Source organism: Excalfactoria chinensis, chromosome 16, assembly GCF_039878825.1.
Source record: "Excalfactoria chinensis isolate bCotChi1 chromosome 16, bCotChi1.hap2, whole genome shotgun sequence".
Taxonomy (NCBI): Eukaryota; Metazoa; Chordata; class Aves; order Galliformes; family Phasianidae; genus Excalfactoria; species Excalfactoria chinensis.
This window is the reverse complement of record NC_092840.1, coordinates 7,043,129-7,070,752: the sequence shown is the minus strand read 5'-3', so window position 1 is coordinate 7,070,752 and position 27,624 is coordinate 7,043,129. Positions and strand designations below refer to the sequence as shown.

General features: G+C 40.5%; 1 protein-coding gene across 2 annotated transcripts in view; it reads right to left on the bottom strand.

Moving 5' to 3' along the window:
* ATP2A2 (ATPase sarcoplasmic/endoplasmic reticulum Ca2+ transporting 2) overlaps positions 1 to 27,624 on the bottom strand; it is a 41,455-nt gene that overhangs the window by 3,590 nt on the left and 10,241 nt on the right. Inside the window, exons 6-21 of one of the 2 annotated variants that reach the window (XR_011905420.1) lie at positions 25,699 to 25,837; positions 16,257 to 16,337; positions 14,696 to 14,781; positions 13,436 to 13,900; positions 10,770 to 10,858; positions 8,626 to 8,728; positions 7,973 to 8,104; positions 7,763 to 7,885; positions 7,365 to 7,583; positions 5,716 to 6,051; positions 5,265 to 5,485; positions 4,317 to 4,519; positions 3,868 to 3,953; positions 3,330 to 3,463; positions 2,300 to 2,417; positions 569 to 2,180 (exon numbers count right to left, since the gene is read on the bottom strand). Coding sequence is in view for 1 of the 2 variants with exons in the window: in XM_072351078.1 (XP_072207179.1) it covers positions 2,060 to 2,180; positions 2,300 to 2,417; positions 3,330 to 3,463; positions 3,868 to 3,953; positions 4,317 to 4,519; positions 5,265 to 5,485; positions 5,716 to 6,051; positions 7,365 to 7,583; positions 7,763 to 7,885; positions 7,973 to 8,104; positions 8,626 to 8,728; positions 10,770 to 10,858; positions 13,436 to 13,900; positions 14,696 to 14,781; positions 16,257 to 16,337; positions 25,699 to 25,837 (2,656 nt within the window). In the remaining variant the exon portion in view is untranslated. The remainder of the gene's footprint in view (positions 1 to 568; positions 2,181 to 2,299; positions 2,418 to 3,329; positions 3,464 to 3,867; positions 3,954 to 4,316; positions 4,520 to 5,264; positions 5,486 to 5,715; positions 6,052 to 7,364; positions 7,584 to 7,762; positions 7,886 to 7,972; positions 8,105 to 8,625; positions 8,729 to 10,769; positions 10,859 to 13,435; positions 13,901 to 14,695; positions 14,782 to 16,256; positions 16,338 to 25,698; positions 25,838 to 27,624) is intronic. The other variant, XM_072351078.1, reaches the window with a different exon arrangement.

Genomic DNA, 27,624 nt, shown 5'->3' with positions numbered 1-27,624 from the left:
AGCCTGTTCTTCTGTCTTTCCAATGACTGTGGTTCAAAGCGTTTCCAGGCTCTGGAAACAGTCAGTTTTGCAAAGAGGAGCACCTGCACATACAGCACTGGGATCAGCAATTAGAGGAGATGGGCCAGGCTGCTCTGAGGGGATTCCCACATTTCAGAGCAGGAAAGAAATGAAAGATAAGCCAGTGCTTGACCACAAGGGGTTCTGGACACTAAAATCAACATATAAACAGCTGTCACTGCCTTCAGTAAGAGGTTTATCCAATTTTATCTCCACCTCAAGAGCAGAAGCAAAGATCATGGAGGTGCTGAGGCTCTACCGGTGCTACAGAATAAGATCTAAAACACTGGCAAACAAAAGCAAACTCTTTACCTTCAGAATCAATAACTGGAGCTTCGTACCATAAGGCCAGAGTCTAAAGTGGTGATAATAATGTAGCACAGCAGAATTTGACAAAACACAGCATGGGAATGAGGGAAATTACTATTTATTCTTCAACATGAATACAGCATACGCTATTGTACAGCAAGTCACCACTGGCATGGTGAAATGGAAGAGAAATACTCACTTTAGTCGATGAAAGTTGGAAGGCATTGGAGAAAAACACCACAGTTAGGACTGTTAATGACTTACACGTTGTTGATACAGGACTGAATTTGAAAACATGCTTTAACATTTACCGTAATAATGAAGGTGGTTAGTGCCACATCAAAATAAAAATAGTTCTATACAATATGTTCAATTTGGTCATGTGCTATTTACACATTTTACAAACAACACACACGAGCTCGTCACTTCAACTCAGGCTAACAACAGGCCAGCAGAGCAACTCCGTGTATACGCCGTATCATTAGTGCCCTAAGTGCGGTCAATCCCACTTCTAAGCTATGCAGTGCAAGTTATTATTCCAGGTCTCATTACAAGTTTTGATCTTAAAAATGGCGGGGGAGAAACAATCTGACACGTAAGGTATTAAAAAAACAAAAGAAATCAATGGCAACCCTCCTTTGGAAATAAAACAGGTTGGGTCGGTTAAAAAGGCTCGGTTTGGGTTTGAGTCGACATCCCTATCCCTGCATCACGGGCAACGCTGGCAAAACAAGGTCTGTTACAATAAAAATACAATAGACAAATAAATAATCTCTTAAAAAAAAAACAAACAAAAAACACCTGTGTGTGTTGAGGATGGAAGAACCCCAGCAGGCTGCACCTGGAATGGCATTTTCTGCACGAGCAAGATTAGGCATATCTCATACAGAAAGTGGTGTAAACAAGGACAGTCAAGAACCCAGAGCAAGGGAGCAGGAAGAGGGGAGACCGAGAAGAAACGCCGCCCAAGGCAGCAGCGCTGTCTACCCAGTGCAGAATGTTTGGCTTATGGATAAAATAAAACCTGACCGTACGACAAATTAAGTTTGGATGACCATGCAGAAGACAAACAGTTACATGCTTTTGTTTTCTTTTTAGTTTCAGACAACACACATTCATTCCCTAAAATCTGCTGCCAATTTCATTCGATAGTGTCCGCTGGCTCAAAAACTGTTTTGTTGGCTTTTCTTTTTTTTTCTTTTTTCTTTTTTTTACATGATGAATAAACTATTGAACAGAACACTGTACATGCTTATCATCTACAAAAAAATATTTGCATAAAATAGTGTTAGTTCTCTGTACATGTCAATGGACACTTTAACTGTGTATAAAAGAGGAATATATTGCCCCCACTGAAGAAAAAGCAAAAAAAAAACAAAACCAAAACCAAAACCTAGAATATGAAACCTCCATCACCGGCAAATATGTTCATGTGAAAATTCAGCAGAAATAGACAAGTTGCTCTAAACAATAATAATAAAAAAAAAAATAATTGATTAAGTTAAACTTTTCCTTTGAATGTCAAACTGTCACCATGTCAGTCAAGACAAGAACATATCGCTAAAGTTAGTGTCTGTGCTGTAAAGCCAGATAACCAAGGGCAGGGTAATGAACACAAAGGGCCAGGAAACTCCTTCGGTGCATGCTGACAAAGAACAGGGTTTGGTGGCAGGCCGCACACTATCTTTACCAGGTTCCAGGTAGTTACGGGCCACGTATTTAAGTGTTTCATCCAGCAGAATGACAGGTAGTGAGATTTTCAATACCATCAGCCATTGCGTCACATTTAAAGGCGTGATCTGGAAGATAATCTGAAAGAACAGCCAAGCGTTACAGCTTTGCTTCACCTCCGTCCCTTGCCTTAAGCTCCACGCAAGGTTTTCTGCTCCACCTCCGAGCTCAAGGATGGATTGAAGACAGAGGCACTTACCGGCAGCGGTTCCACATAGAGGATAAGGAAGTGGAGTGACATGGACAAGCAAATTGCTCCCACCAGCCAGATATTCTCCCACGGGGGCATCCTCATTAGGGACTGGTTTTCTGACAGACTGCAAGGAAAACACGGTACATATGAATACATACAAGGCACCAAGGGAAATTCAGTGCATCAGTAACTGCTCTCAAGGAAGCAGCATGGCAAGATTATCCGAGCCAGCACAGAAAGGAGGACACCAAGTTTGGTTTAAGTAGGTTACAACTTTGATGTTGGGAACGCTGGGGACAACCGCACACGACAGCCTTCCTGCCTATCCATCGCAGCTCAGCCTTCCTGCCTATCCAGTCGTTCCCTCGCAGCTCAATTAATGACTGCACACACTGAGGGTCAGGTCCTTGCACCTTTGTAATGCTTATTCTTAAAATCTGCTTTCCAGATTCAGTCTGCATTTAGGTTATGCTGCAGAAGAGCCTCAGATCCAGAACATCAGATGTGGAGCAGTGCCTTATTATGTAGGACTACCACGGTACACTTGTGTTTAGCTTATTTGTTTTTAAAATTAACTGACCTCTAAGCTATTTGAAGAAATATACCCTTGACATTGTGCTATTTAGTGGTTTCCATTTATAATCTAACACTAATTGGCTAAACCCACACTCCCTTAGGGCAGGAAAAGTTATTTTCCATATCTTCAATATTCTTATTTTAGTTCTCCTTGGTATCACTTCATACCAACAGAGGAGGGATAATCTGATTGATTAATCTTAAGATTAAAAATAATGGAAAATATTTCAGCTGCTCGTGCTTACTAAAATACCAGAATGAACCGGCAGGATTAGCAATATACCTTAAGATAAGAGGTGTCAAATGTTATCTAGGAGAGTCATTTTATTTGCACTACCAGGATTCGGAAAGAAAGTATGACTCATTATTTATTAGTTGAGCTGTCCGGAGATTAAGAGCAGAAGGTATGATTTTAGATAAGCTCTGCGAAAGCTTTCCTCCTCGATTTGGAGATACAAACCTGTTGAGGGCATTGCACATCTCTATGGTGACAAGTACAGAAAGAGCCATTGTCATTGGATACGGAGACTCAAAAACCACACAGTCGACACCAGAGAAGTCTGGGTTGTCCTCTTTGCACTGCAGGAAATGGCTCTGAAACAGAACAGCGTGAACTCGTTTCTACAGCTTCACTTTCAGAATGTTAAATAGGCCTAGAAAGTGAGCACTGCTAAGAAAACTTCATGAATCCTACAAGCACTGAACTACAGGAGTCACTGCAGTGTCTAATAGGGCACTAACAGCAAAGAAAATCCCCAAAGCTGTTCCATAGCATTAGAAATTTTCCTGTTAGTCTCTACTTAAAGGACACCACTCAACTTTCAGCTCAATATTAAGACTAATGCAACAATAAAACTTGAAGATGAATCAAATATAATGACATTCGTCCAAACAAAACTTTTAGATAATACTGTTTTTCCAGTCCTTTCAAATAGAAATTGTAAGCATGTCCCCTTCCCTCCCTCCTCACCCCCTCTAAGTAATGAAACACTACATACCAGCTGGTAAAAGGTTACTCTCGGACCACCATCAGCAGCAATAAACCACCAAGCAGCAGCACCCACAGTGGCAGCACCAACGTAACCTTAAGGACAACAAAGTGCTTTTTTCAGTGCTAGGAACCCCACTGAAAAGAAGATCTCACTCGTCAAAAACCAGCAGGTTCTGATGAAGCAGTAAATGTCATGTTTATGTCACACAGCTACGGCTTTTTCTGCCTCCATTGTTACCAACAGAAGGGGCACTTTTACCACTTCATCAATGCACTGTATGCACATACACAAAAAAAGAACAAAACCAAACAAAAGCAATTCCACGGAATCTCTATTGCTGGCTTTCAAGACTTGAGCAGAAAAAAGCAGATGTTGCTTTCTAAGTGGATCTTGGAAAAAAAGAATCAACGTGCCTTAGTTTCCTTCAGAGAAACCAAGCAGCTCTGACTACTTACATCCAATCGCCAGGTAACGGAAGAAGAGCCACCCGCTGATCAGCGGCTCCTTGGGGTTGCGGGGTGGTTTGTTCATGATATCAAGGTCAGGAGGATTAAAGCCCAGAGCTGTAGCAGGGAGACCATCTGTCACAAGGTTCACCCATAACAGCTGGACAGGAATCAGAGCTTCAGGAAAACCCAGGGCAGCAGTCAAGAAGATGCTACAATAAGAAAACCCACCAGTTACGCACGCTTACAAACCACTTTCTATAAAACACAAGCTACTGCAGAGATGGTGTTGTTATAGCTCGAATGGGTAAGCTCGATTTAGCTGGATTTCCAACAGCATCTCCACAGAAGTACTGGGCATTTCACTTTCACAGCTCCAAGAACAGAAACAGGCCCTGCAGCAAAAGCCACGCAAAGGGCAGCTTTAAAGTTTATGAGAAAAACTGGGCAAGTCAAACACCATATTGTATTTGGCTCTAGGAGAAGGTATGCTTTGATACAAGCAACCATTACAAGACCAATACCTGCATTCTGTTACCAGAAATGCATTCTGTGTTATTGGAGCAACATTCCTCCCCAACATAAGACACATTCCTCCAAAACTTGAGGTTACAGTTACAGAAACACGTAAGTTACACACGTGGCAAAGTTACATAAAGAAACAAATCTTCTAAGAAAGAAGTTCTTACTTTCCAGTTTTTAAAATTCAGTTTCACAAAGATGCATTTCAAACACAAATGACAGCACAGCATTTGGTCACCCACTGAGCTGGAAAACTCTATGCAATTCAGTGTTGATCTGAAATTCTCCAGTAAATATCAGGGAGCTTAGAAGTACACAGACTCCATTCCACAGTCACACTGAGCCACCTTCTCTGGTTGTAGTGAGAAATACCAGAACAAGGAAAGACAACTCCATCCTCACTACTCCAATCCAAAGAAAACATGCTGAACTTACCAAACAACTTCTCCAACATTGGAAGAAATCAAGTAACGGATGAACTGCTTCATGTTGTTGTAAATTGCACGTCCTTCTTCCACAGCAGCTACAATAGTTGAAAAATTATCATCTGCTAAAACCATTTCAGAAGCAGTTTTAGCCACTGCAGTCCCAGAGCCCATAGCAATTCCAATTTCTGCTTTCTTCAATGCTGGGGCATCATTGACACCATCACCAGTCTAAAACAAGAATTAAAAGTTCAATGAAAATATTTACTTGCATATGGGATGGGCTTTTTAAATTGGGCCTCATATTTTGGGTCTTTAAACATCACTTAAGGGCAGAACTACTCTGAGATGGAATTCAGGAAAAAGCAGAATCCCACAACAAGGCACAAGTCTGCAATGGTGAAATCTGCTTTAAAAACAGCATCTGCCTTTCGAGTCATGGAAGAAGTTCTTTTACTCACCATAGCTGTAATCTCGTCAAAAGACTGAAGGAACTCGACAATCTTAGACTTGTGAGAAGGCTCCACGCGGGCAAAGCAGCGGGCATGGTGGCAAGCATCTCTCTGGGCAGCGAGTGAGAGCTCATCGAATTCACGGCCAGTAAAAGCTTTGGTAGAAACATCTTCATCTTCCACAAAGATACCAATGCGTCGGCAAATGGCCACTGCTGTACCTTTATTATCACCAGTAATCATAATCACTCTAATGCCAGCTTGTTTACACAGCTTTATAGAGGAAGCTACTTCAATTCTTGGGGGATCCAGCATTCCCACGCAGCCCACAAAGGTCAGATTGGTCTGAAAGAACACACCACTGAGATTCAGCACAGAATCCTGTAGACTTTTCATCTGACATTACCAAAATAATCGTGTCTGTTTAGCATGTGAGTAACATCTCAGCACAGTGACCCTTAGTGTTTACTCCCAGTCCACCATATCCTGTGATTCTACATTGAGCAATCAGACACTGAAGCCTATGTCACCCTGACATTTAGTGAAAGCCAGCGTATTACACATGATGTGATTACTAGTCATTGTCCTTCCGAGAGGTTCTGTTTCACCCTAAGTTTTCACAGCACTTAAGCACTGACAGTGAATCCAAACAGTGGGAGAAGAACTGAAAGGTCACATCTACAGGCAGATATTAATAAGAACTGAAGCTTTTGGAATCACAATGCTACAGGAGGGGTATAAAAGAAGACACAGTTAATTCCAAAAGCACAACCACACGCTGCAGTGGGAACCTGCATTTCCAAATCCTGCTTCAAATATGCTCATTATCTAAAGCGTGATCTAACTGTCAGTCATGCAAATTCCACTTGCAAACAGTCAGGCCTTTCTTTTTTGTTAGCAGTGTCAAGAGCACAGTGGCCAAGACAAAACTCATGCAACTGTTGTCACTCCCCTGCCACCCACACACCCCAAGTCCCAGATGCAGGTTCCAGTGGAAGACTGCAGCAGCTAGGATAACAACAGACAGAGCTTTTGCAGCTGACATATGGAGGAGGGGAAGTAAACCTGATCCTCAGAGCACAAAATGGCAGTTTGGTTCCCTCACAAAAATCTCCAACAGGGTCTTTGCAGTTGAGCAGCGTCAAATTAAGAAACATTAAAGCTGAAACCACAATGTGGTTTTTAAAAGGACTTTTCAAGACTCGGTCTCTGCAACCAGTTTACAGTGCTATGACCTGAGGACTGTATGTTTACATGCAAAACAGCACAACTTGCAGGTGGCAGCTTAGCTGGTTTCATACATTTGTAGCTTGGCAGCAGCACATATAACCAGCCACCATGAACTAAGTGTTTTTTCTTTTAAACCTAGAATAAATTGGGGAACAAATTGAAGGGTGTGTGTGTGTGTGGGGGGGGATTATCATAAACCATGAAGTATTTCTGAATTTAAGCCTTTGAATTTCTTCAGAGACACACAGCGTCTCTTCTGAAACCGACAATTTCCTCCACAGATGTGGCTAACCATTGTCTGGCATCAAAAACATCTTCTAAGACAAAACTCTCAGCCGTAACTTCCTCAAGAAACAATAAGTCAAAGTCACCATTCTCCACTTGCAGAGAGGGAGGAGTCTTGTAAACAGCCCTTTACTAAAACTTACCTCATAGTTAATGAAGTTTGAGGAGTCCTCAAGATTCATTTCTTCTTTCCTAGGAGGATTGTCATGGGTTGCCAGAGCCAAGCAACGCAGTGTGTCTCTACCAGTTCCCCACTCTCGAATGACAGACATGATTTTCTGCTTAATTCCTGAGGTTAATGGTATTTTAGCATTTCCAACACGGACGTGCGTACACCTATCGATTACACCTTCAGGAGCACCCTTGTGGACGCAAAAAAAGAGAAAGAAAACCTCAGTTTAACAAATCCTTTCCAACAGAACATTTGCTCAAACTACTGAAGTTTTTCATTTTCAAGCTGAAGTGATTTCTGCCACCATGTTCAGCGTTATGTCACCTTTGCAGCCACTGTACAGCTGCACTTCCCCAGCACAGAACCCACCTTAACAAACATCTTGCTCATGGACGTGCGGCTTGGTTTGTTCGGTGTGCAATAGACAGACATTGATTTTCTGTCTCTTGAGAACTCCAGAGTGAATTCCTTCTTCATGAGTTGTTTTATCACCTTGTAAAAAGAGCAGCATAGCGATACATTTAGATAATACATATTACAAAACTCACTCCCCAGTGAATTCCAGCTCTGGGTACTGACCGAGTTGCAAGCATTTGCACGTTCAATTCGTGAAAGTCCTTTCAAGTCTGTGTCAAATACATTCATCTTTTCAACCAGACAGGTAAGTGCTGTTTCTGTAGCTTCACCAACTTTTTCATATACTCCCTTTGCCTTTAGATAACAGAGCAAACAAAAACAAAGGAGTTTATTTTAAGCCTCAATCAGAATCTACCAGAGACAAAAGTTCAAGTTTCGCAGTGGAAAACAAACAAGCCTTACTATAGCTTGCGAAACAAGCAAAACTCTGTTTAAAAAGCAATTTTGAAGAGTGTAATTTGTAGGACACTTCCAGATGTTCCTCTTATTACAAGCTGAGAAGAATGTCAGTATTTTATTAAGCATTTAAGTTATTTTGTAGCAACCTTAAGGAAGTGGGGCAAAGCAACACAGTGTCACCACTGACACCCTACATAACAAGGGACTTCCAAGTTCCAGATTACACTTTACTGCCTGGCTTAAGCTTTGCTGGTGTTCAACAAACAAGTCCATTCCCTGAATTAATACTTAAGAGGGCCTAAATACCCTTCCTTGAATAGAAGGGGATTTACCACTGAAAGGCATTACACAGACAGACTGGAACAAACACCTATCCTCATTCTCACTCTCTCCTCTGTTGCAGGATATGTACTTACTTCATTGTAATCCAAAGAGGAATCATTGCAGAGCGCACAGATCGTTGCCAGTTCCACAAGGCCATCATACTGACTACACTTAATAAGTTTGTCATCTTTATGCCTTTCCAAAGGGAAAAAAAAAAAGGGAAATCGTGTTTGTTATTGGCCAGAATTTCACCCTTTTTCTCCTCTTTAAACCCCTATTGTATTGCCATTTAGTACTATGCTTAGTAATTAAGGACTTGGAACTACAGAGCTCACCAGGGAATCCAAATGCCCTTCAAGAGCACACAGTATGAACAGAAATAGTTGAGAAAAGCAGACTGGATAAAAGCAAAATCTGAGTTTTAGATCAGACGTAACAGAACATGATTAGTGATGGAATTACTGCCTGAATCACAACACCTCATTTCCTCTGGTGGCCATAATACAGGAACATGAGAGACACAAAAAGGTCGGTGATAGCAGAATACAAGATCAGTATGATACAAGATCAGTATGAAAGCACCCATGACTTTGAGGGTTGTTCCAAGGAGAAGGATATAGCTGGATACAGTAGAAGCTTAGCTTCCTTAGCATTACCACAGATTCCCCATATTTACTGCTACACACCAACTGAGCAGGCATGGAAGTTGTCATGGTACATGGCCAGTACATTTGCCTTCTGTCATTTCTTAAAACTTCACCTGTGCTGAATGTGTATCTTCTATACCAATGAAAAGTTAACTCGTTTCACAATACAAGAACCACCAGAAAGCAGGCTCTGCTGAATATCTGAATGTAATACACCACTTGTGGATCACAAATAAGAAATGCAACTTCTCTACTCTCACATTTAGAAAGAGATGGATAATAAATGAATTTGTTCTCTCAAACACCACACTTGTAGAGTAAGCATAAAAGAACCATAAAGGAAGCATCCAGTGATGTTAGTTTCTACTCCCCAAATCAGCAAGACGTGGGTCTCATGCAACACCTCTCATTAAATCCCTCAAGGAGAAAAAAGTGCCTGATGGTAGGAAAAAAGTAGATGACTACCCCCTCAGAATGCTTAACACTGCCTATGACATCTGATTATGTAAGCTTTTGTTCAGCCTCTTGTAGTACTGCAAACGAATTTCAGTGTTGCATAATACAGCCTACAAACAAAATGCATCTTTAAAAGCATGTTGGCCTTTGAAGTCCCATTTTGCATATAATCCTACAGCCACAAGGAGAATTCAGTAGCTCCAAGCTCTTAACTCTTTCACTTGGTTTGAGAATTCAGATATTTACCATCCCATGCCAAAAAATGGCTTGTGGTGTTCAACTTCCCTTCCACAGTGTTCAAATACATGAATGCAATGCTCTTAATGTCCTTGTTCACACCCCCAGCAAGTGAAAACGTTAACATACACCAGTGACTGTCCTCTTGTAATTAACATCTGCCATCCCAATGAACTATATTATTTCATTTACCCAGAGTTTGAGAGACCAGTTAAAGCACAATAGCTGGATGCCTTACAACATCTAGAATGTCACCTTGTCTAATTTGGTCTACTGAAATGACAGCATAAGCTTTTGACAGCAATTAGCTTTGAAAGAAAAAAAAAGACTTGGAATTAAGATTTCCAGCTGCTGAGAACATTACGGTCTTAACTGCTAAGAAAATTAAAGAGAGAATTGCTACTGAGATTGGTGAAGACTGCACCAAGTCAGAGGCCATGTGAAATTCTACAAGGTTGAGCTGTTCAAAAATAATTGAATCCAACTCTAATGCATACACAGAAATCTATGTATCTGTCTGTAGAATCTACTAAACTGAATTGATAAAATCAAAAACATTACAGACTTGCCAAACAAAAGGAGCAGTAAGAACCCAATAGAGAGAGGCTCACCTTCTGAAGAAAAACCCTAAGGATTCTCTTAGTTGCCTCGGTCTACCCTTAACTTATTCTTAGGAATAGGAAACTGCAATATTGGAGTATATGAAAGTTTCAAGAAGGTTTGCTTTCCTAGAACTTAGCTGTCTTTATTGCTAATTATGCTTCCCCAGCCCTTCAGAGCAGACATTCTCACTGGTTAAGCTTCCATGTATTAACAAATATTGTGTCCCAACTTTCCAAGTCTAAAGCAACAGCCAATAAATAAACAAACAAATATTTAACTTCAGCAACACTTACACTTCTCCCATGGGAGCGTATGTCGAACCAGTTACAGTAAATTCATTCAGAGAACAGCTATCTCCTTCTATTCTGTCCAGGATGAACATCTGAAATTAGAGTTAGAAGCATTACTGCCTTTGAACAGTCATTAATACGCAAGATTTAAAAAGGCCTGAAGCAAGCAGGTACAAGAAACAAGTCCGTGTTCAATATGCAAACTAAACAAAACCAGACTTCGATCCTGTATGTATGTGAACAGCTCCATGACCTGTTAATGCACAGAAATCAGCACGTCTGCCTAACAGATCACATTTGAGAAGTGAATGGAGGCACAAGGAGACCAACAAGTTGAAAAACAGATACTGTGTACTCAGTATCAACTGATAATTAAGATCATCATCCTGACCATGACTCCTAGGCTTTAAACTTGTGAATTAATTCTTGTTTATATGTTTTAAAGAGTTCCAATCAAAAGAAGTGCAGGACAGCTTAGAAAGGAACAATTCTTGCCAAAGCAAAAACACAAAGCATCTGCAAATAGCAGAAGCTTTCAGAAGTAGAATTGAAGTGCTGAAATACAGTGAGTTTCCCTTAATACCACTGAAGGCATTTTCCATCCTGGTTCTTGCTAAGTCTTTTAATGCCCAGTGCACTGGTAGATGAGAAATGTTCAGACAGCTTGAGTGCCCAGGCAGCACAGGATGGAGTTATTTTCAAATGCATACACTGATTTAGAGGATGCATTCATACTCTTGAGCTGCAGGCAGACTCAAATCTGGGAAAGCAAAGATAAGAACCTGCTCGTACTCTACCAGGACTAGCTGGAGTGGTAGCAAAGGAAAAAGCACGCTGCTCAAAAAGCGCACCTTGACACAGTTTCTTCCTAGTCTTTTGGTATGAGCCATTATGCCAAACCACACTCCAGCAGCATCCTGCTTACCCCTCATTGCATTGCCTCGTGTTTTAGGGAAGCACTTCTGCAAAGCACAACATTTAGCTGATGCACACGTGATCTTCATCAATGCCTGGAGTCCCCACACTCTTTTAAAGTCATTTTAAAAACCAAAAAGCTCAACAAGCCAATGATTTGAGAGACCACAAGGCACAATAACTGCATTCCTGCCTGACAGGACAGGTCGGGACATGAAAACAAGACCTCAAAGCTTCTCCTTTCCCTTTTGACTGAAGTATTTAGGATATTATTTAACACCACAAAAAACAAAACTGTGAATGAGTTGCTACTGTAAAAACTCTTCACAACGCAGCTTAACTCTTCACAGCCACCTGCTTCAAGAGAAACCAGGAATGCGTGCACTGTCTACAGGTTATTAGGATTTGGCTGTGTATTGCCCATCTTTGAAATTAAGGTCAACTTGAGACAGCTACAGAATAATGAGGACCCAGTAAGAAGTACAGCACAAGACCTGGAGTATCCAGCCCTCCGAATGTAAGGAGCAGTGCCTTTGGAGCTCCTAAGTAAACACATCTGAAGGTTCTTAACTGATGAGGTTACCATGAAGCCTTCTGCTTTTGGCATCTTTGTTTTTGGCAGCATTCGTTTGGTGATAAAAAAAACCTCCGCAAAGACTAGGGCAGTTATGCAACTCTACTGCAAGTAACCTCCTCTGGAATACTGATGAGCAGCTGCTTTGTGTTTTCTAGGTATAAATACTACAATACTTAAGCAAGTAGAACAAGTCAACTGCCAGTTAAAAAGAAGCCGCCAACAATCACATGAGAATAAATTGTTTAAGACTTGCCAAAGATACCAGTCTGTAATGCTCAATGTTTATGCATTTGAAATTCTAACCCCATGTAATAACTCTGACCAAACATTTGATATCAGTTGCTATGCTGCTGAACATCCACAAGTATTAAAAGAACAGAGTGCTTTCTCCATAAAATTCCTACAAAGAGTTATCAAGTATATGGGATGCACAGAAAATGGGCAACACAACATGCATGTCATTAAGTGACAAGCTATAAAAATCCTGAACTAATCAGCACAAGAAAGAATACATCTGAGAAAGGGAGGTGGGCACATCAGCATTATGCTAACATAAAAACATGCCACACATTGAATACGACCATGGCAATGCCTGATGGTGTCACTTGCACTGCCAAGTTGCCAGATTAGTCAGACAACATTGTATGTTGACGACGCTGCAGCAAAGTACATCTGAGCAATAGTGGATAGTGAAGATAACCAAATGAAGGTGGGAGCATTCAGTAGTGAAAATACCTCAGACTATCCAAGTTACTGCCAGCAAAGTCTTTAGACTTTCTCATTGCTAAGCTTCTCCCACCTCTATCATCTTCATACACAGATGAATGTTATGATTGTAACATACCCACCCCACCCTTCTGAAATAGGACAAATCAGAGGAAATCATCACCAGGAGACTGAATTGCTTACAGACAGCCAATTGGAAGCTGCTTGCAAACCACTGTCCCTTACACCAAGAGGGGGGTGCAGCTATTTTTGGCCATGACCAAGTAAGGGAAGTAAGGGAAGTAAGCCTTCAACTCTCTACACTGGAAAACTGACCTCAACACAGAAGCTTATCTTGGGAAAATAAAGGCAGATTTTGATGATTTGAGAACCAAAAACCTCATGATCAAAAGAATTCAACTAACACTGAGAGCTGCTGAGGAGAAAAACAAAGCGAGTTATTTCAACATACCCTGCAGACTGACATCTGATTGGTGGTCAAAGTACCAGTCTTGTCAGAACAAATAACTGAGGTGCAGCCCAAGGTTTCCACGGAGGGAAGACTTCTAACAATTGCATTCTTCTTGGCCATTCTACGGGTTCCAAGAGCCAAGCAGGTGGTAATAACAGCAGGCAGGCCCTCAGGAATAGCAGCAACAGCAAGAGCGACAGCAATCTTAAAGTAATAGATAGCACCTCGAATCCAGGAGCCACCGTGAACCGGATCATTGAAGTGACCGATGTTTATTATCCAAACCGCGATGCAGATAAGCGAGATGACTTTAGACAGCTGCTCTCCAAACTCGTCCAGCTTTTGTTGGAGTGGGGTTCTCTCTTGTTCAGTAGCCACCATCTCATCACGAATTTTGCCAATTTCAGTGTTGACTCCTGTTGCAATGACCACTCCCATAGCTTTACCAGCAGCAATATTAGTACCCTGATGTAAAGACAGACAGCTATGTTTAAAAGGGCAGACTAGAGAAGCAGTGTTTCAGCTCAATTGCGGAAGAGGTGGAACAGGAAGAATGACATTTTCCCAGTACACACAAAAGAATACTCTAGTGTAGGATTTCTACTTAAAAAATTAGGGTGAATATGAACAAACACTGATCTATTGTAAGTAGTGTAAACAAATCCATCTGCTGCTAAGTACTGGCACCTTAAGAGCTTTTGTTTGTTTTAATCTGGCAAAACACAATCCTAATAATGTTATTTACTGTAACACATGTGTTCTGTGGGACTCTGTGCGAACATTTAAGATGAGTAACAACAGTTAGGCTTTCTGCAAGGAGTTCACCAACAATAAGGATTGTTATTTCAGTATCTGAAAGGCATCCAACCACTTTCTTGAAACAAATTTCAATCAACAGTTTCTTTCCCTAATAAAAAGCTAGTTCTCAACTTCAGCGACACATAAGTTACTTTATAAAAGGAGTTTAGGAGTCCCTTAAAGTGTATGTCCTTCGATATCCTTTCTAGTGAAGGACAAATATTAGTTTCCTCATATAAACTGGCCTAAACGAGCACCCTCACTAAGGATGGCTTTAATTAGAAGCCACTTCTAGCCTTTAATTCATTCAGTTTGATGCTCATGGAGACATGCATACAGACATGTGCAGAGAACAGAGCAAGAAGTCCCACAGCCTTTAGATGCACACCTGGAGTTCTCTTTGCTTTTGTTTATCAGCTTCTGTATTACTTTCTATGTTTTAAACTTTCAAGGAAAACTTACAGAGAAAAGCATGTTCTTCTTGTCTTGGTTTACAGCACGAGGATCGGGTACAGGATCAGTGTGCTTAATTACAGACACAGATTCACCTAAAATGAAGGCAACAGTCTTAAGAGATTACACATATTATTTAAGTTCTATAAGGAAAAGTCAATCTCGAGTCCTAAAAAGATTTACAGTGTCCAACTGCTTTCTTCAAATGATTTGAATTGCTTAAGTAAAACAGGAAATGTTTAATAACTGTATTTTAATGAAAAATAGATAGGATTTAAGTTAACATTTTGTATGGTTAGGATCAACAAAGCACATATCATGCCCCTTTTAAGGGACAGAAGAAGCAGATGATTCACTCATCACTTTAAGACAGCAAGAACCACTGCATGATGTACGACCTCTCATCCTTCACAAACAAGTTTCTACTTTAGTGTTGTTCCATGTGCTTCTCACACAGCCACAAGCTATTCTGTTTTCCACATGTTGGAGGAGTTACATTCTCATTTAAATAATTACAATACTAGTTAAGCGTTCGTTGCCAGACCTTCAGAGTGTTATTTTTACTTTTTAAACAACAGGATGCATCTCTCAGTCACCTCCTTTAGATGGAAGTCTTCAGAAACCTCTTCCATTAACACCTTGCATTTATCACTTCTCGTGCACAAGGCATACAGAAAATAAAGGTTTCTTTTCAGTAAGACCAGATGTCAATGGCTACACGTCAGATTTCAGAGGGGTGATAACTCAGTGACTGATGCTAAGAGCACACGCTACTTTTTGTAAGAAAAATGTAGGCACTCCATACTTATGCTAAATATAAACAAGTTTCCTCATTCTTATGCTATTCAAGATTTGCAGTAAGAAAATGTGCAGCCTGTTTCAAGACAGATCAAGAATATTTTTTTGATAAACGATTTACTGCCTTAAAATTCACGGCTAGTTGACATTTACTATTTATGTTACCAAAACCGGCAGATAGATCTTCATGTTCCAGCTGAGAGAAAGCCACACTAGCATGCCTGGCTGATTCCTAGCTTCTTTCCTATATTCAGTAGTACTGTTACTTTGTTTTGTTTTCAGCTAATCTGGAAAGTCCTCTAAATATAGCTCCTGCATTTCAGCCATCAGAAAACACACCAACATGCGTGGACAGAATTTCATCAAATAAGGCTTTAGAAACAGTAGTTTAAAAACTGTCTGTACTTTAAACGTTACACTCTCTTGTGCAAGAAAATAGGTGTTACAGAAGCCATTTAGTAAGACTGACAAGGCATTCAATGTAGAGCACAAACCAGAATAGAAATTATTCCCCACCTCTCCCCCCAAGTTTCTATTGTCTCTTAAAGCAATGACTAAAGAAGGTACTACAAGTCTCAGGAAGAATATTCATCTCAGTAAGGTGAACACAAATGACAAAGTCAACAATATTCAATCAGTAAGATTTAACTAACTACATAGGAAATTTGCTGCACAGTGCAGGTATAGCTAGAGACTTGTCTGTAACATATTCTAAAACACGTAAAAGGCACTTCCAATGTGTGCATAATAATCCCAAAGTCATGATTCATACCTGTGAGAATGGACTGGTCTACCCTTAGAGTTGTAGACTTGATAGAAGTGATTCTTATATCAGCAGGAACCTTGTCTCCAACTGCAAAGAAATGAATAAACCAAATTGGAGTTTTGTCTATTTGAGAGATTTCTAACCCAATGTATATTAGCTCCATCAGCCACAAAAGTGATTTTGCAGTAACTACTCCAATGATTACGATTGCTACCAGCTGCTTATTGCTTCTGTGGTTTGCAATACTATACTTTTATGAGCTTCCAATACGCTTTGGCAAATTAAATTTGGCTTCAAGATCTCTACCTCTACTTAATCTCAACAAAACATTCCATAAATCACCACTGGTTCCTCTCACCACGTGACCATAACATGACAGCAAAGGGAGAACATTCTTGGAAGATATCAATTTCAGAATACATTTTAGTAACCAGAATTAATAGCTCAGGTAAGAATCAAGTCCCCTCTTCAGAAAGGCTGTCCAAGCAAGCTGTTTTCTTTACACTAAATCAGTTTTCTGTTCCCCACAGATCAGAACATAACCCACGTTCGTTCATTTGGAAATTGCTTCTGCAGATCAGATCTGCTTTTTCTGTGTTATACTTCTAACAATGCCAGAGACGTTTGAGTTAGAAGCTAAATTCAGATCACACACCAACTCTAAGTAGTACAACTGCATTAAACACACCCCAGCTCAAACCCCTGCAAAATTTGGTAGAATATGCTGCGTTTATCTCAGTATACATTTCTATTTTGTAGCACACAACAGCCTGCAATTAACAAAAGGGCACAAAAAGCCACCTCCTGCAGCACGTGTTGGAGATACCAAGGCAGCACGCGGTGCAGGAGGTAACAGCACACTCCTGTAGAGGCAGAGTTTGCTCCCACATCTTCAGCATCCCAGAACTAATCCTTTTTCCACCTTCTCTCACCTTGTTCTCCCTGGTTTTTAAGAGAAGCCAAAGAACTAAAGCTGCACTATTTTCTTCTAATGGACACACATGGTGAAACTTACCCCAACACAATTTACCAGTGCAATTATTCAGGTGTTAAATTCTTTTTTTTTATTAAAAAACAATGCACAATGACAGGGGAGAACACTTCAATAACTAGCTAATAAGAGACCATTTTCTCAGTAAATAGACTCTGTGTCCCTGCAGTGAAATTAAACCAAGCTGCAATTCCTGCAGGAACTGCTTATGCAACTGACAGCAATAATGCACATTAACAAATAGCGCCCTGAGAAGGCAGCAGCAGTGTTACAGCCTTACAGCATACACACAGATAGGAAAGCTAAGGAGCAAAACGCTGAAGAGGATTAAGCACAGCTTTGAACATTAAATAAACTCGCACCACGTGACTTTTCCTATGGTCAAAAAAAAACCCCAAATCAGTAAAAGCAGCAAAGATGGAATAGCTTTGCTTGAGGAACGAGATGTGTCCTTGTGTAAGCATGTGTGTATGAAGGGATCCCATAAATAGACACAAATTGCCTTTTTGTATCATTATAGCATGTGAAAACTAATTTAAGCCACCATGCCCTTGAGCAGCAAGAGAAAATAGCATTAGACAAACAGTGACCTCGGCCAAAAATGGCCAAAGCATTCAATAGACTCTCCTGATGTCATGAGGAGGTTTATATGCAGACATGTAATGGCAGCTGCCTTTCAGCTATCACTGAACAACAGGCTAAGACCTCAGTGCAATGGGATGCAATGCCCATCAGCCCGGGTCTACATCTTTGCACTTCTACCAATATTGAAGCATTGTAATTTCAGTGAAGGCTACTCTCAAGCATCATCAGCTGCCTCGATCATCAGCACTGTTTACCTCAGCAGTTTCAGAGAACACATTATATTCACCCCACCATCGCTACTTAGAAGGTGGTAGTAAAACATCTGAGGTATTTCCAATAGGTAGGAAAGCTTCACATCAGGATCAATGATGGAACTACTTTGAGAAGCTCTCTGCAAAATACTAGCTACCACACTAAGCCATGTGTCATCCTGGACATTCTTTTATGAGCATAAAAGAAGCTACAGATAGGAAATCATCCTGCAGTAGGTAGGAACCCACGTGAAATTTTTTGTGAGCAGTCTGTTGCAGGTTGCATCTACAAGGTGGTGGCTGCTTTCCACATGCTTTAACACAGAAATCCATCTCCTGATGTTTTCACGCTGTTTATTTTGTTGCTCAGCTTTATTTTAAAGCACAGAATCAGTACAAGTATAACCCAAGGCTGTGACTTGAAAAGACAAAGAGAAATTGGAAAAAATCTACTTGCGTTGTTTAATGAAGAGCTACCACAGCCTGAATATAACATAACTACCATCTCGCAGCATTGAGTCTAAAAGCTCCAGCCATTCACAGAAGGATTTTCATCAACTGTTTAAAAAATGAATCCAAAACAGTCCCTTGACTTCTAACAGCAGCTCCAGAGAATCAAGCAAGCTGCTTCCAAAATCATCCGGATGCGTATTGTTGAAGCGTGGTTAAGCCAAATACTTAGCAACTGAGAGCACAGCCCCTACAGCTATAAAAAGGACTGCTGCTTGGAAGAGTCGGAGCAGGGTTTGTTTCAAATCACTGGTTTTATTCACAGCATCCTTTGTGTTCCTGCACAGAATAATACTGCTTCAGCATTAGGATTGAGCTTCCGCACACAAAGAAATGTAAGAGGAAAAGCCTGTTAAAAAAGAAACCATTTTACTTAACTGTGTGCAAATCTATGTTGAAGCATACAATTTACAGTTTCTACCCCCTGGTAGAAACTGGAGTCATGTTTAGTTTATGCTATAAACAAAGTTATATCAATTCTTTGAAACAACTGACATAACTTCACTCGAAGCGTGGACAATGTAACACCTGAAAACACTGAGTTCTGCCAGCTGCTTACAAGGAGATGAAACATTATCTCACCACGATCCCAACTGACTACACCTAATGCTTCAGCCTTTCCTCCGGAGTTCAAAGCTCCCCACCTCTTATCTCACTCCTCCCAGTGTCCGGGCAGCATTACGGGTCAATTTCCACTCCACACGTGCAATCATTTACACAGACACTCCAATGTCAAGCCCTTTGTAACTTTACCTGGCAGTTGGGCATGCTTCAAGTAAAGCAGATGCCCAATTGCAGGAATGACTGCAGCTCTCTAAAAATGGCTTCCTTGTGAACAAAGGCCTCAAAAAGATGTTTCAGCACCCAGGCTGCCCAACGTGTGAAGCTGGAGGGAAAGAACTGAAGCTATTTGTATTTCAGACCCTATTATCAGAAGTCCAGCCAGAAGATCATTCATCTCCCAGGCCTCAAAGGCTGTGCTACATGTTGAGTTGTGGGCTACTGTAGGCTCTGAAAGCAGCATCAGCTGTATTCCAGAATAAATACATAACCCCAAAGGCAGATCCTGAAGTCTTCAAAACAGAACTGCCACTTGAAATGCGTACTTTGAACGCTACTATCTGCTCTGCTAACTGCCTCTGATCACTCTGAACACTTGCCAGGAAGAGGTTTACTGATTTATACATACATTTATATATCGTCATGCTACCTCTAAGTTAATGCAAATTCTACAATACTTCCTTGAAAGTTAAAACATCCTGATCAACTTCCACAGCACACCAGGTGCAGAGAACAAAGAAGAGCAGAACTGTCACCCTCCCCTTTACTTCTAAAATGTGTTCTTTGGTATGTCCATTCTACATCCATTTTTCTCTTACTTTGATCGCTTTCCTGTCCCAGCCTTATGAAAGTACAAAGTACTTAACAATCCCTATGCAGGGCATAATAAAAACACCATGAAAATTCAAAAGCTCTTCAGAACAGGAAGATTAAGTCCATCCAGCCTTTTATACAAGGTCAAATGTTAAGTTACCAAAATGAGGAATGCCTATGAAACCCACTAAGTGCTATTTGCTCAAGAACATAGAATGGATTGCTTCACATTAAGATGAAGACTAAAACTGCAGTGGTCTCTTCACTCTTAACCATATGAGCAAAATGGAGTTTGCTTTAATTGCTAGTATATTTTCTGAATATATTCATTCATAGAATCACCAAGGTTGGCAAACTCCAACAAGATCATCCAGTCCAACCATCCACCTATCAGTTCTTGGCATTGATGATGCAAGCTACAGGTTAGCTCAGGCTCACTACGTAGTCTTCTCTCCCACGTATCATTCTGTGCCCTGGACAGCCAAACTAGTCCTCAGAGATTACTACACAGTGCACACAAAAGTGTAATTATCCAAGTCTAAGAACTGGCAAAGGAAGAAACTTAAACAATAGTAATTAATGCATTGAAATGTTATCCATATTGCATCATTGGCAATGATAACCAAAAAGACTAGAGGGGAAAAAAACCAAACAAACAGAATCGGCTTTCTGGATACAATGTATCGAGGTCTGGATATCTGGATACAGTGGATCGATGTATCGAGGTCCAAGTATACTGCATTAAAGCACTATGTAAGATAAATTATTCCTATCAGAGTTCTCACTGGTCTGGAATAACGTACTTCTGCATGCCATTCTCTCTGAAGAGGGCACCAGAACGTTAAGAAGTGGTGCCAGTGGCCAGATACCTCACCTCTAAGGCTGCGCTCATTTCTAATCTGACTTTGCCTCGCTTCAGCTTTTAATCAGCGTGTTTATTTATAACACCAATATCACCTTCTGGATTTGAAACTCTTGTCATCAGCCTATAAAAGTATCTAGTAGGAAAAAGAAGAAACTAAGCTTTAACTTTTGCTAGATCACATAAAGGAGAAGATGACATCCAGCCATTGAAGAAGTCCTATTTCCTAATCAGACCCCATTTGGGTAATACATGAATCAGTGTTCTGCAAACACAGCACAGCACCAAAGCACAAGTTTCCTTTTGCCTTAAAACACTTTCTTTGCCAAAGTGATTACAGTATTAGCAGAACATTATCTTGATGTTCAAGCATTTTTCACTACTTATGCTTATAATAAACCTCCGTGCAGTATCAGTTCTATTCAGAGTATAGAACACCAGATGCACTACTGAATCTCAACAATTAAAACAGAATTCAATTCACCATTTTTATGTAACAGTTCACTAATTCCAGTGGAAGAAGCTGTGAGAATCAGCAAAAAACAAATGGAGATGAGTTCAAGTTCTCAAACGTGTGCTGCAGGTGACCTGGGTTTAGGCTGTGTCCTGACTTGAACCTCGTGCACAGCCACCAATGTGGGTATGATGTCAGCAAAGAACGGAATGGAGCCCAGACTGCATTCTGTTATCTCAAACCTGCCTCCCATGTGCTAGGAGAGGCTGGCAGCCAAAGCATCCACTGAAGCCCGCAGATCTATACTAGTATATATATTTACTAACCACTGATATCACTCCCCTTTTCCCCGGTTCAAAAGCAGGACTCTATGGAAGAAGCAGAACACATGCTTCATTTTTACAAGCAGACCTGACAACTCACTCTAAGAAAGAAAACACGCAGCTGCTTTAAGCAGTGAGCTTTTAGGACAGGCCAAAATTTTAGACTGAACTATCATTGTGTTTTTTACTCCCTATGCTAAACACTTTTATATATGAGAAAAAGCATCACAAAGAAAGACGTAAGAAGAAAAATCTGCAACACCATTGTTTGCTGTCGATAATGAGACCTGCAGGTCCTTCATAATCACTTTGGACTTTGACATAACTTGGCACAAGGAGGTTCCCTCCCAACTTTCTCAAATTTCCCCTCCCTTAATTACAAGGTATCCATGCTTTAGAAAGAGCCTTGAAGTGTTCTACAGCTACAATTAAAAGCTTTGCAAAGTATACTTGCACACACTGCGCCAGGCATAAACTTAAAACTCAGTATTTAAGCACATCCATCAATTAAATAAGCATGAAATTCTGGGAACTCTGGGCCAGTTCTTAAGCCGTTGAGTACTTACAGACTGAACAGGAGATCACAGGAATCTCAGGGAAAGAGACTGCCTTGACCCCAGCCTGGCCCCTTACAGATTACAACTAGTAAATGTTTCTGTATTAAAATACAGAAATTTAGATCCACTATCTAAACCAGAACATTTTAGACAAGGGAACGTAACAGAAGCTTACAAAGTTCATTTCCATTCCCAAAAGTACTCCTTCTAAAATTAAGGAGCTTGCAAACTGTTTATCTCAACCTGTCAGACTGGGCTTCAGATAGAAGTTCTAAGAACTAAAGCCATGCTGTTTTGTTTCTCTTTAAAATATTACTTTAACCATGGCAAACAAATTCAATTAGAACATCAAAGGACCTCTTTAATCTATTAAGACAGTCACCAGTCACCAATTTAGAGTGCATCCTTCAATAAACTTAAGGCCTCAGAGCAGGGTGGTTAATCCATTTAAGACTGGCAAACTGAAAAGCCATTTGAGGACAGCATCTGGATTTTTTTCAGTTCATCAATTCTAAGAAACAAACAGTGTAGCTTAGTAACCCTTACACACTACAGCTCTCAAACTATGCCCCCCCCCCCAGAGCACTACAAGCCAATTTAAGGCAAGCCCCTGAGCTCCAAATCCATCCCAAAGACTTCCTGCTGTTTGTACAGCATCTTCTCACTAACCCTGCTTAGGGGGACATGGAAGGAAGTTCTCCTAACATACATGGCTAAGATATTCATGTCTGCAGTCTGCAAGCACTCAAGCACAGACAACTGTCTGTTGGTACACCCACAAAATTTTAGTGTGCTATTTACACCGAACGTTGGCCACTAAGCATAATAACCAGTAATTGCTCATCAAGTGCTCCACGGTATCTGTGTGCACACCGATTCCCAAGAGAAGTATAATACAGCATCACTCAAGTGATAGATGGCCTCAGCCATTTCAAGGGACTCCACGTTCACTGCAAGGTGACGGTGCAGATCTGCAGTTAAGCCAGCGTTTCCTCAGCTGGCAGAGCAATTAAAGCATCTTCTTATTGCTTTATTTCTGAAGGCCACAAGGCAGACTGTGCAGTCTAGGTAATGAACGCAGTCTAGCTCCACAAATAGCCTAAGGAGCCCAAATGAAAAGTAATGATACAAACCATTACCGTGTTGTCTTTTTGTTATGTTAAGCTGCACACATCATCTTTAAAGGTTTCAAAACTACCAGAAAGATCAAACGATTCTTTAAACAGTTCAATGCTATTCACTCTCAGAGAACTTTTGTGAAGAGGCAAAAATGTGTATTTTTTGCATCAATTACAATACCAATTTACTCATTCCTACATGAAAGTCATCTCACCGCCAGAACCCAACGTAACAGCTTTCAATTATCACAGATGTTATAGCATTAACTAACAGCTATTCTCTAATGGAAGACCTGTAGAAAGGTCTTTCAAAATTAGATATCAGCACAGGAGAGAAACCTATCACCTGGTTATTTACGCCACTCGGTTGAGAGAGATTTGCCTGGACACACAAATGTCACTGGCACATTGCCTAGAATTCCATACCCAGATATGTATCCTCATATGAAGTGCTCTGTCACTTCCCTACATGGTCATCTTTTTGCAAACACCATGTCAAAGGCCATCACAACAGTCCTGTGCTTGAGACACAGGCATGCACACACTCTCTCTCACCTCCAGGTCTTGACACCAACACTGCTACACAGTCTATTCCTCTTCTCTACTTGCCTAGAAGCTTCGTTGAGTTTGATACAGTTACAATTTCATCATTCTCTACAAGTTAGAATTTGTTTCAATGTCTGCATCCATATTATACCAAGGCATTTATTTTCTGTCTCAAATACCTATGTGGCACACATCATATTACATGTGTAGTCACCTTCCCTCCAAGATGCAACTGATTATATTTGCCAATGCAAGCAAATTATTCTGAGCACTATACTGAGTACTGAGTAGAAGCATCCAGGAACTACCTGACCCACCAATATAAGCAAATATTTTAACTAGCATGAGCTTCTACAAGCAGTCAAAAGGCTAGACCACTTACATTAAAGGACAACCATACAAGCTGGTAATTTGTGCTTTTCTAATGAGCATACCAGTTTGTCTGCTATTTATTTTTGTTTGTTTTGAAATCAGTTCCACGTGCATCACACTACCAAACACTGCTTTACAAGCATCTTGATAATGTTTAGCATTACTGTACTGTCAGCAATTGAGATGAAACTCCACACTAAGTGACAAGGTATCACAATTCACTCTTTATTTCAGTTATCAGCACTTTGTAGTTGCACTTGCTCGTCACCAAGAGAAAGCCGGCTTCAGCCTTCATCAGATTCACACTCACTCAGTAACCCTAGTCAGGGCTACTGTAGGTGTATTATCCACTGCTCAAAACTGAACCTAAGGACAGGGTTCAGAAAATTGGTAAAGTTTCTCAAGGAACAAAAGCTGAACAGAGAGCCAATACCAACTTCATTTGGAGTGCATACTCTCTCTGCCTACTAATTAAAACAGCAGGACAGCCAAGGGTATGTATCTACTTCCCCTTTAGAGGTCCACCACCTCTAAAAGCAGAGGGGTGCTAGCAGAAAAAGTTTGATGTACACACTGCACTGCTCCCAAAGGAACAACCATGAAGTTAATAGCTGATAATGACCTACAAGATGCAAGTATGCAACTACCCCAACATTTAACAAGAACCACCTATTTTTGTATGGGGAGAAATCTGAACCATTGAAGTCACTGACCAGTCCAGTTTAAAGGAAGGGACTGCTCACATTCTACTTCCTGTTTATGTATTCACATTTCTTCAAAAATTTACCTTTTAGGACATGCCTAAATTATTAACAAGCTTGATGTAAGAGCACAGTCTTTCAATGTAAGGTTTTATCTTTCTTTTTAAAAGGAAAAGCACAGTGCTTCAAATGCTATACCTTCATAAATCATTTCTGTTTGTGGTCTCCTGTACAGCAATAGGCAAAAGAAAGCAGCACCAAGGCATTATGAAAGATAACAAAACAACCAGGTCCCAAACAAGGCACGTGTTAGCTGAGAGGACAAAGGAAGACATTTCTAGTAAGCTGAACGGCATTGCTGCTGCAAGTGTGAGAGCTGGAAAAAAACATTACAAGAAGCAGCTCTTCACCTAAAGTATGCAGTGCAACAGTTGCAATCAAAAAAAATCTCTGCTTTCAGAACTTAACACAACTGGAAGGAAAAAACATCTTCAGACAAGATAGTCTGAATCCAGACTGCAGAAAATAGTTTTAGACTAGTGACAAGTGTTAAAACTTGTTCTCCAATTAAGATGCTTTGCTCTTAGACCTACTAATTAAACTAAGCAGCAATTTGAAAAACAATCCCCTCAGTGCAAATGCACATTTCAGGTAATTACAGATGAACAGAAGCAAGATTGTTCTTAAGTGAAGCATATACTTAGGCCTCTCTGCAAAGCTCCCCCAGGGCCTCAAATCATTAAGACAAGGCCCTCATAACAGTTTTACAACATGCACAATATGTACCACATCTATGAGCCTTACCTGCCACTTCCACGATATCACCTGGGACAATGTCTCTTGCTTTGATTCTCTGAACGCTCTTCCGATCTTGTCGATACACTTTACCCATTTCGGGTTCATATTCTTTAAGAGCTTCAATAGCATTTTCAGCATTTCTTTCCTAAAAGACAGCAAAAACATGTAATTTAAGAAGCCTCCAAGGTATGGAAAGATAAGCACGTCTGACCTGATCTTCCAAATGCAGTACTATATGAATACTACTTAGCTCAGCTACATTTATTCATACAGAAAATGATGCGACACATCCCCTTACTACATTGCTGACTGGAAATCATTACAATGCAATTCAAGTATCAGTGGGTATTTAGAAGCCACTTGATGTTTATTTAATCCAACAGCATTTCCCATAAGAAATATCCATTGTGTCTTGTCACAGGGAGGCCACAAACAGTACTACGTAACATAAGGGTGCATCCTGGCACAAAAAATCAAACAACTAAGTAGAATTACAACTCAGAGATGTACTCTAGTTTTCACTTGTACCTTACCACTTGGAGCAGCTTACAGTCAGACTGGAGCAGGCTAGCAATACTGAATTCAACTTACTAACAGAAATAAGACTAGAATCCAACTACTTAGTTATACCTTACTGTGGGTTAGCTGCAGAGCTAGAACTCAGCTACCCCAACAACATTTTTACCAGCCTCAATTCAGCAAATCAAATCACATCAGAGTGAAATCTAACCACAGTGACTAGAAACATCACATTACCTCTAAGCTAACAAACTTGGATGAATCCTCACCTAATTTCCTATCTCAAGTGCAGCTCTCTCAGCTAACCACTGCTACAAATTGTTATCAACGTTGTGATTCTGCCCAGATAGAGGACAATGTAAGAAATTAATATCTTATTACTGCTACACTAGATCTAAGAGTGACTTATTTCTCATTTTCCAGCCTTTTGACAAGTACAGACGTCATACAGTCCTGATGATAACAGATAAAGACATGGCTAAGTACAGTTATTAGAATGTCTGCACTTCAAATATATATCAGCCTTTTCAAATACAACCTTCAGCCAGCACACAATCTCCATGAAGTCAAAGGCTGAGGTACTTCCATACAATAAAGCAGCTCACACAGCACTACCAAAGCTCCCCTGAAGGACTTCTGTTTACATGATATACAGCACTGTGCCAGGCAGCACAAAGGTACCAGCATGGGTTCCAAAAGCTGGGACTACTCCTAGCCTCATATTTAAGCAGGTAAATAAACTCTGCTCTTTAGAACTGTAGCATTGATACAGTCCACCTACAACATACAGCTCAGTGTCTGAAACAATTTTTCCTCCCTGCCAGTTTGTTTGATTTTTAAAGTAGCCACCCTGTCCTCTCAATCCTTGAAGTATAAATAAATGGCACTTGGAAAAGTGCATGTGAAGAACAAGGTTGAGAAGGGCAGAGCTAAGGCAATGACTCAGTTGCTCACATCTAGTACCTGCAGAAACAGATACACGCATGGGTGGAGACTGTGTACTGTGACTTTTTCCATTCCCATTTAAAAAAGGGGAATGAGTCATTTAATCCATGCTGCAGCTGTTTCACAATTAAATTCACTACATGGAGGTACATAAAGATTCTCTGCACACTTCTACCACAGCTGAAAACCTGATCATTTCCTGCAAGAGTTTCGACATTATGCAGGAACATTCACAAACTATATGGACAGCTTTACCTTACATCTCACGCTTCAAATCACTAAGTGCAGAATTCTAACTATGACAAATTCTTGTGCAACGGCTTCATGAAGATTTGAATACAAAGGGACATTTTAAAGGTGCACTGCGGTTACTCCTCATTCTACATTACCTCTTCCCACCATACCAGCTCTAGTTGTTGTGCAGCAAGTTGGGTGTTGCTAAAAAGTGAGTCTTCTGAGCGTCTTCAG